Raw genomic sequence first — 9037 nt, 5'->3', positions numbered from 1 at the left:
CCTCATTTGCCGCCGTCTCCCACCTCTCGGCGGCACTTCTCACCAAGCCAGTAAAAGCGTTTCTCGCCCGCGGTGGTCATGAACCGGGGAGGTTTCTCGCAAATTTCCTCCTCGGGTGCGATTAGTAGTAAACGGTTGCGCAACACGACTCCCTCTTTTTGCAACTATTGTACCATGAATAGCTTTTTTTTTTTTTGTTCCTGGACACACAATTGATTCACAGTTTAAAATGTGAGTTTCTCATAAAATCTGAGTAATTTGGCTGTTACGCAAACACCCGATCACTACACCGGCGTTTGTTTAGGTTTGGATGGTTTCTTATGCAAGCCGAGATTTCGGCTGTTTTCTGTGACTCCCAGCGGCAGACGGGGAGCTTCAACTCCTACACGCCGCCCGACCTTTCGATCCTCGATTTGTCCTTGTGTTTCAGCGTTTTGTTTCAGTTCTCCTGTGAAAACAGACCAGTGTGTAAAACGGTTCGCTCTCCCCTGACCCCTTTAGCTGCTGGAGCAGGCGCTGGTCATCGAGGAGCAGCTGCGGCGGGCGGCCTACCTGAACATGACCCAGGACCCGAGCCACCCGGCCATGGCGCTCAACGCCCGCTTTGCGGAGGTGGAGTGCCTGGCGGAGTCGCACCAGCACCTCAGCAAGGAGTCGCTGGCCGGGAACAAGCCAGCCAACGCCGTGCTGCACAAAGGTCAGCGGCCGCGGGGCGACACCAGCACTCAGACGTGTGGAAACTGTGGGAAAAAGAAACAAACCTAAAATAGAAACAACCTTTGTTCCCATGTAAAAAAAAGCTTGTTTAAATAGATCTATGCAACTGGGTTTAGAGGAAAGTGGGAGAATATTGGCAGGCAGATGATGCCGGAGATAAAAACTCTGCCGATTTGTTGCGCAACCTCCTCCTCCTCCTCCTGCTGCTGCTCCGACCGCAACGTTTGTGCTCGGAGTTGACTCTAGTAATCCCGAGCAGATTAACTTCTCACGCTGGGAAGCGACGGCGCCCAAGATATTTTCTCACGGGCCCTCCGGCAGGCCCGTCTGCGTTTACGTGGGGCGCTGCCGGGAGAAGAACCTGCTCAGAACCGGGTCGGTGTTTGGAGCTCAGTGGGTGATGTCCTATAATACGACACCGTGAACGTGCTGCTGTGTGTAAACATTTATATTTAAAGACGTTAAAGAAGCAAAGCTGATAAATACGATCGCTGCAGCACGACTAAACAATCTAATATCACCTCCATGTAAAATAACCAGAGTTTAAAACATGTTTTTACTGAAGCTTCAAAGTGAGGTGTCTGTGGAAAAGTTATGAATAGTTAATATCTTACCTGTTGTAGACAGCTCCTGGACAAGCGGCTCAAATCGGACCAGAACCGACGAGCGAGCGGCTAGTCTGAGTGCGGATCGCTGCCGCCTCAAAACAACTCCGGCCTCAAACGTATTAAAAAATATTTCAGTTCGTAGACCTTTACATTCCCAACTTTTTCACATTACACGACTGTACGCGGCAGCAGCTAGCTGTAGCAGTTCTGTAGGGACAGCGTAGGACTTCTGTGACAGCAGCGTAACGGTTTCTAAAAGCGGCGTTCACACGAACTGATGTTTTATTTGGGCGAAATTAAAAATGTACACAAGAATTTTTGCAGTCAGTCGGTCCTAATAGACATTTATAAATGTTGCATTTAAGGATAATCGTTAAAAACCTAAACGAGTGACAGCAGGTCTGTGTTGAAGCGTTCTCACGGTACAGACAGACGCAGGCTCTCAGGAAGCTGTCTACTCGGCGTGTAACTGTATTTCTGTAAAATGAGGTCGTTCACAAAGCTATCTAAAACAGGTAAGATACTGATTGTTCATAACCTTTCCATGTCCCAGTTCAAACAAGTAATTTGGATTATAGTTTAAAGAAAGCTAAGAAAATATAAAGTAAAGTGTCTGCTCTGTGGGGTTCATGTTAATGCTAACTTGTCTGAAAAGTGTGATAAAATAAAGGCTGATTTACGGTTTTAAATAAGGGCTTTAAAGAGAGAATCTGTGGCGGCGTTCGAGCGAGGCGAAAGCCGTGACCGCGGGCCGTTTGTTCCCCAGTGCTGAACCAGCTGGAGGAGCTGCTGAGCGACATGAAGGCCGACGTGACCCGGCTGCCCGCCACGCTCTCCAGGGTCCCGCCCATCGCCGCCCGCCTGCAAATGTCCGAGAGGAGCATCCTCAGCCGGCTCGCCAGCAAGGGCACCGAGACGCACACCCCGCCGGTCAGCACACTCACGCACACACACGCACACACACACACACACGTAATAACAGACACAGCCACAGGCTGGGACCTGCTCGAGCTGCCAGCGGTACAATAAAAGATGGAGGCGGTCCAATGAAAACACGCGGGCTTTTAAAGTGTCACGAACCTGCGCTCCTTCACAGCACACCTCCTCTGCTTCCAGCTCACATCTCCTTCCGTCCCACCGTCTCCTGCTGAAAACTAAAAACAAAACCTTTTTTTTTTTTTTTTCCTCTATCCTCCCCGCAGCCCATACCTCCGGGACCATACGCCACCCCTCCAAACTACGGCGCCCCCTTCACCCCGGCGCCCCCGAGCACGCTGCACATGGGCGGGGCCAACTACAGTCAGATGCCGCCGGGATCCTTCATATCAGGTCAGTGTTTGAAGCGTGGCGTTGGAGCGGAGAGGGGTTGAAGTGGAAGCCAGGCAGGGTTACTGAGGCGTCAGTCAAAAAAACAAAAAGAAAAAAAAAAAAAAAACTCCCAACGGCTCCGGTAATTCCAGCAGTCAGGAGGATTTACCGAAGGGCCGTCTTGCTTGTTTTGATCTGTTCGACGCTTGGCAGGCTGGTGCTTTTTGAAGCCAGGTTTGTGCGGAGGTGTTCCTGCAGCCTGACTGCTGCCGCCTCGAGCAAACAGGCTGATTGAGCCTCGGCTCGGAGTTCAGCTCCGGTTGATTCAGATCGGGCCTGAATATGAGCCCTGCTGACACCTTTTATTTTGTTTTTCTGGTTTAAAGGAAAGTCGTCAAATAGGGATGAGCCATTTTAAGCCAATACATGTCACACAAATGCTTATTTTGTCCTTTTACGCATAGAGGGCTAATTATTTTAGCACAACAAACAGTTTTAAAGCAGGGAAATCTGTATAACGAGCGCTTCCTGCTGGCCACTTCCTGTTTTCACACAATAAAACGACGGCGTCCACACGGTTAGGATCGGCTGAAATCTTTTAATGTGACGGGCTTTGGGTCCACAGATGTCCCGGGATCTTTCTGTCCTTTTATTTTCACAAGTCAACGGGGACAAGGTGGGGGNTGTTGGTTTTTTGTGTTGAGGTATGGTGGGTGTTTAGTGGTGGGGGTGTGGGGGGGTGGGAGACGCTCGTCTCCGGGCTGCAAAGCAAATCTCACCCCTGACCGTAGTTTCCACTTTGGAACCCTTTCAAAATAAAGCCCCGGCATCAGAAACGGACGCTGGGACGCACCCAGTTGTTTCTCTCTCCTCTTCTCTCTCTGTTGGGGGGGGGAATGATGTGGGCGTGTCACTGCCGGGTGCCAGTGTAAACAAACAAACAAACAAACAGTAACACACAAACATGTTAACTTTTCAAATTCAGCCATTTTAACTAAACTCTGAATATTTCAGAGTCACTGCCCACCCTTAGTGTCGATACAGCTGCCTGAAGTTCAACCTCCTGCTTTAAAGCCACTAAAACAATTTTGGGCTTTTATTTTGAAAAGTCTAACCCGACGTTTTGATGCCTACACTGCGTGAGGAAGTGTCCGGACGAGTCAAAGCTGCCACCGCTGGTCACCGTGGTAACCAGCACACCCGCATCTCTCGCTCGCTGACAGCAGACCTAATGAGGGGCAGACATAAACGCGGAGCAGAAAGTAAGCCTCAGACAAGCAGCCGCTGTTCGAAAACTTACAGGCGGTACCGGAAACGTTTTCTGTACCTAAAAGTGGCAGAAGGGTCCCGTTGTGACGCACGCCAGTCGCCACGTGTCTGCTTCACTAACGGCTCAGAGGAAGTCGAGACAGAAATGCCCTTTTTTTTGTTGTTTTGACGCGTGAGCCGAAGAAGACGTGGGAGACGGAAGAGCTCAGAGGGTTCGGACCACTCCAAAGTCGGAGCGGGACGCCATCCCGTTTGAGAATCCTAAAAACGCAAAAACCGCGATCGGTGTCGAAACGATTAAAGGCACCAAAACGCCGGTTCAGACTCGCCAGGCCCGATTCTCTGTGACCCGGTTCAGAGCGACACGAAGGCTTGGCTTCTTCCTCACCACTTTTAACCAAAATCCGGACATTTTTTCTCCTTTTAAAAAATAAAAAATTGCAAATTTCCTCTGCTGCTACCAAACCTGGCAGCACACGACTCCCGATCCAGTCGCCCATTTAAATGTCGTTATTGAGAAAAATGTTGTTTTTTAAGCTGCTGGAGAGGCAGCGAGACAGAAACCCTGAGAGCAAAAGGAGAAAAATAACAGAATATTAATAAAGGATGGTTTAATGTTCATGTCATTCAAGCTCTATGACAATAAGATTAACTTAAATAATTACTTGAATGCAGCAGTAAACGGCTTTAATGCTTTAAAAACGCGGAGATTTGCGATAAAACCACAAACTGAAATAACATCTAGGAGATCATTTAGTCCTAAACTTCATTTATTTCCCATCAGCTTTAATTTCTGAACGTGGAAGAAAGCAGAAGCAGAACCAATTTTCACCGCTTTTCTCTGTGACTTTTTTTTTTTTTTGCAACCGCGGTGTAAATATTTCACACAAATTACTCCCAAAACCTCTGAAACGACCCCAGTGGAGAAGCTGGGGGTCCTTGGAGAGATCGGGGGGTTTGATTCCTCGGTAATTCGAACTGTTTGTGGGCAAAAAAAAAAAAAGGAAGAAAAGAATAAAATCCCAGAATGCTGCTACTATCATTAAAGAAATCATCTCAGGAATTCTCTTTGTGTCGTTGTGTTGTGGGCGGGGAAAAAAAGAAAAAAAAAATCATTTTTAGCAAAAGAAAACGAGAAAAACATGTCGAGGGCCTCGTTAAAAAAAAAAAAAAGGCCTGTTTTGTGGGAAATGAAGACGTCGTCGGCGTTTCCGCGCGTCGCGTTCGAGGGAGATCCAGAAAAGACGCTCAGATCAGGAGGAGGGGGGGGGGGGACATCTGGAGCAGAGGTTCTGACAGACACCTGAAACAGACGTGAAGTAAACGTGTCGCGGTGGCGGCGACCTCCGCAGCTCACCAGCTACAGCCTCTGAGGACGCAGCAAGGAAGAATAAAGCTCAATCTGGACAGCAGTGTTTGGATTTTTCTTCTTCTTTTCTTTTTTTCTTTTCTTTTTCCCGCCTGTGAAGTCTTGATTTGAACTCTCGTCGCTCTCTGACTGAAAAGCTTTTGATTAAAGCGGCACAAGAACCCAAAACTCTTTTTTTTTTTTTTTGTTTCGATCCTCTCCGCCTGCGTTCTGTCTGATTTATTCCCCCCCTCCTCCTAATTAGTTTGGTACCAGCATGTGCTCTGCAGACGCTCGTGTTCAGAGATGTTCACATAGCCGGGGCGTGAAGAAGAGATCGCTGGGAGAACCTGATATTCCCCCGGTAGCTTTGCCCTTTTCTAAAAAAAACAGCCTCTCAGAGCTGCGTCTGCCCGCTCACTCAGAGGATCTAGATTATTTTATTTATTTATTTTTTTTTGGTAATTGTAGCCTGAGACATCTGTCCGAAGCATTGCGTTTTAGGGAGCCGGGGGCCTATCGCTGAAAATGTCATTATCCTCGGCCCGCCTGAGCTCCCCCCGCCGGTGCCAAGAAAACCTTCGGACTCTGCGCCGGGGTATTTTGAGAGCGACGGAAACCGCAGCGGGGGCCCCGCTTGTGTAAACGCCGCGGCCCGCGGACCCGGGGCGGAGGGCCGGGCCCGGCGCCGCTCGCGCAGAAATAGTTCGCTCGCGAGCAGCGTCTCTCCGCGGTTTCTGCTCGGCGGTGGTGGTGGTGGTGGTGGTGGGGGGGGGCCCTCGGGGGGCTCGAGCCGAACGGCGTGCAGTCTGAGAGCTCTGGCAGGACGCCGGAGGGCGGAAAGTGAGACCGCGTTCGTGGTCTTGATTGCGGCCGATCTGGTCCCTGACCTTTTTTTTTTTTTTAGATTCGGACACCAGGAGGAGGAAATGAACACCAGCTGGAGCGCGCAGGCAATGTGCGGTCCGAGGGCCCAGAAGTGGCCCTTTGGCTGTGTCCATCCGGCCCTTGGATAACGTAAAATAACCTAAAATGAATCAGTTAACTACATGTTGTTTTTTGTTGTTTTTTACCACTCTTAAGGCAACGGAGAAAGAAGTTTAAATAATTATTAGACGTCTAATTTTGTTGGTTGTGGACTAAAATAAGCTTTGAGTTTGGGTCCTTGTGTCAGTGAGCTTCTCGATGTTTTTGTTGGACGATCCGAACGGAGGACGAGTGCGTCTTCAGAATGTCTGATGGTGACTTTTAGAAACTAGGGCAGCTGATGACGGACTTGGGAAGCGGATTTGTTCGCTGAAGGTTTCCTGTCATGGTGTCATGATGTCCTCAGCTGCTGAGGTGTGGACGGCAGGCAGCTGAGTTCAGCTCCTGGACTCAGTCTGAGGTCTGAGGTTTAACATCGTCCTGCTGAAAGACGAAGAAGACGCCGTCTGGATGGGAACAGATGCTGTAGAAGCTGTTTATGGATGGAGTCTTTCCAGATGTGTCAGCTGCCCAGAGCAGAGGCGCTAATGCACCCCCATACCATCAGAGAGGCAGCCTGTTGAACTGTGCTCTGATAACAGGCTGGACGGCCCCTGTCCTCTTCAGTATGGAGGACGTGGGACACAGTCCTCCTGTCTGTCTCAGTCCATTTTAACTGAGATCTGGTCCAGAGAGGACAGCAGAGTTTCTGGATGGTGTCCACATCTGTCTTCTTCTCTGCCTGATAGAGCTTTAAGCAGCATTAGTGGACAGCAGGGTGGACGTGTCCCTGAGTCCAGAACAGAACCAGACCTGATTTTATTGCAGCGGCCCCTGAGGGCCCCAAGATCACCAACATCCAATATTGACTTTCAGTCTTCTGACCTTTGACCTCAGAGATTTCTGCAGATTCTTGAAATCTTTTGATGATATAAAAAGCTGCAGACGATGGGAGATTCAAAGTCTTTCCAACATAATTCTGAGATTCTTCCTTTTCTTTTAGACCCAGTTGTTTCTCAGACCGGTGAACCTCCTCCCATCTTTACTTCTGACAGATTCAGCCTCTAAAAAGCTTTTTTTTCACACCCGGTCGTCTCTCTGACCTGCTCCTAATTTATCCTCATTAGCTGCAGAAAGCTCCTCCAGCTGTTTTCTCATTCCTATTCCCGTCAAATAATTTTCCTTCCCTAAAAGCGGTCCAGTTTACGAGTTGAAACGTCTGATGTGTTCCCTGTGCTCCTCTGTGAAAACAATGTGACTTTATGAGATTTATCTGTTTACGTTTGACTCCTTCAGACTCGGAGGGGGGGTGGGCGGTACGACGGGCCGCAGTGACAGATTATTTGGTGCCGACTCAAACACGGCTGCACCGTCTGTACGTCTAGTCGAGTTCTGGAGAACCTGGTTTTACCATCAGGACGTTTTCACCCCCCATCCTCCCCATCATAGACAGAGCTTCATCCTTGTAGGAGTGTAGAAGTTAAAGTGACGGACTGAAGAGCACCTGCCCCCCCTCCCTCCTCCAGCTCCGCTAGCTCTATCTGCGACCTCTGACCTAAACGAGCAGGCCGGTAACGCGTCACATTGTCGTGCTGCATCCCCCCCCCTTTCCTCCTCCTCCTCCCCCCTTCATTCTCCGAGCCGCCACTACAGTCTGCCGCTTGTCTGCCCCCACAGAAGCCGCCGCCGCTGCTGCTGGGGCCACCGGGGGGCCGATCGCCGCCGGGGTTTTCCAGAAGACCAAGGAGCACGATGTGGTGCAGCGGCAGCGGGTGGTGGACCTCTGGAAGGACGGCAAGTCCGAGGGGGCCATCGGGCTGGAGCTGAGGATGCCCAAGTCCACGGTGCACAGCATCATCGTCAAGTACCGACTCAGCAACACGGTGGAGAACCTGCCACGCAACGGGCGACCAAAGAAACCCTGAAGAGGAGGAGAGAGGGAGCGGGAGAGGAGAGAGGGAGGGGGGGGAGAGAGGACACGTTTCTGGAATGTAGCAAAAAAAAAACCTGAAAATCTAATAAAAGACTTGAACCCAGAACGCCAAGGAGGACGGAGCACTTAGGCACAGCTGGAATGTGAGGAGTGGCGAAGGAGGAAAACTCTGTAGATGGGGAGGCCAAAAAATAAACCAAACAAACAAACAAATAAAAACAAGCAGAGAAACGAAACAAAACGGAGGAAGGTGCCCAGACTGAAAAGGCGGCCGGGGGAGGGGGGGCATAAAGGACTGTGTGTTACTGCAATCACAGCTTTTTTTTTTTTACAGAAAAGTGCAACAAAGGAGGAACTTTTCTCCACGTCTTCCTCGTGCAGATTTCTGGTTTTTCCGTCGGAGCCAAAAGCTTTTTCCCCTCGGATCCATCCTTCATCCGCAGGCTGACTGAACGAGCCTGTCCCCTCGTCCTGACCCCCAACTCCCTCATTCCTCCACGGCCCTCCACTCCTCCACTTCTATCTGAGCCTCACACACACACACACACACACACACGAACCTAACAAAAAAAAAACCCTGCAGAGAACTCAGCTAATGCGCCAAGCGCGAAGGAGCCCAGATCCAAACTGGGAACAGAGGAGAACGAACTGGACCCGGGTGGGGGGGAAGGGGGGGGTTGGCCTTCAGACGGACAGAGAGAGAAAAAAGGAGGAAAGAGGTTTCTAAATTTAACACACTCTTCTCCCCGCGGGGCCGCCTCGCTGCAGCATTCCGACGTCAGCGGAGAGGCGAGAAACATTCGTGTGAGAAAACTCAGAGCCGAGGCGGTCCGGCCGCGTACTGTACTGTAATCAGATTACTCCTCACCGCTGCACCTTCCACTCGGA

At 50.2% G+C, this 9037-nt stretch overlaps 1 protein-coding gene across 1 annotated transcript in view; it reads left to right on the top strand.

Annotated features, from left to right (window-relative positions):
* Positions 1-8776, top strand: part of chd3 (chromodomain helicase DNA binding protein 3) — a 42578-nt gene extending 33802 nt beyond the window's left edge. Inside the window, exons 37-40 of the mRNA XM_017436149.3 lie at positions 502-697; positions 2092-2255; positions 2528-2654; positions 7894-8776. Coding sequence (XP_017291638.1) covers positions 502-697; positions 2092-2255; positions 2528-2654; positions 7894-8141 — 735 coding nt within the window. The 3' untranslated portion in view covers positions 8142-8776. The remainder of the gene's footprint in view (positions 1-501; positions 698-2091; positions 2256-2527; positions 2655-7893) is intronic.
* The last annotated feature ends 261 nt before the right edge of the window (positions 8777-9037 follow it).

This window comes from Kryptolebias marmoratus, linkage group LG7 (assembly GCF_001649575.2).
Source record: "Kryptolebias marmoratus isolate JLee-2015 linkage group LG7, ASM164957v2, whole genome shotgun sequence".
Classification (NCBI taxonomy): Eukaryota; Metazoa; Chordata; class Actinopteri; order Cyprinodontiformes; family Rivulidae; genus Kryptolebias; species Kryptolebias marmoratus.
The sequence above is the reverse complement of the archived record's forward strand: the minus strand, read 5'-3'. Positions and strand labels throughout refer to the sequence as shown.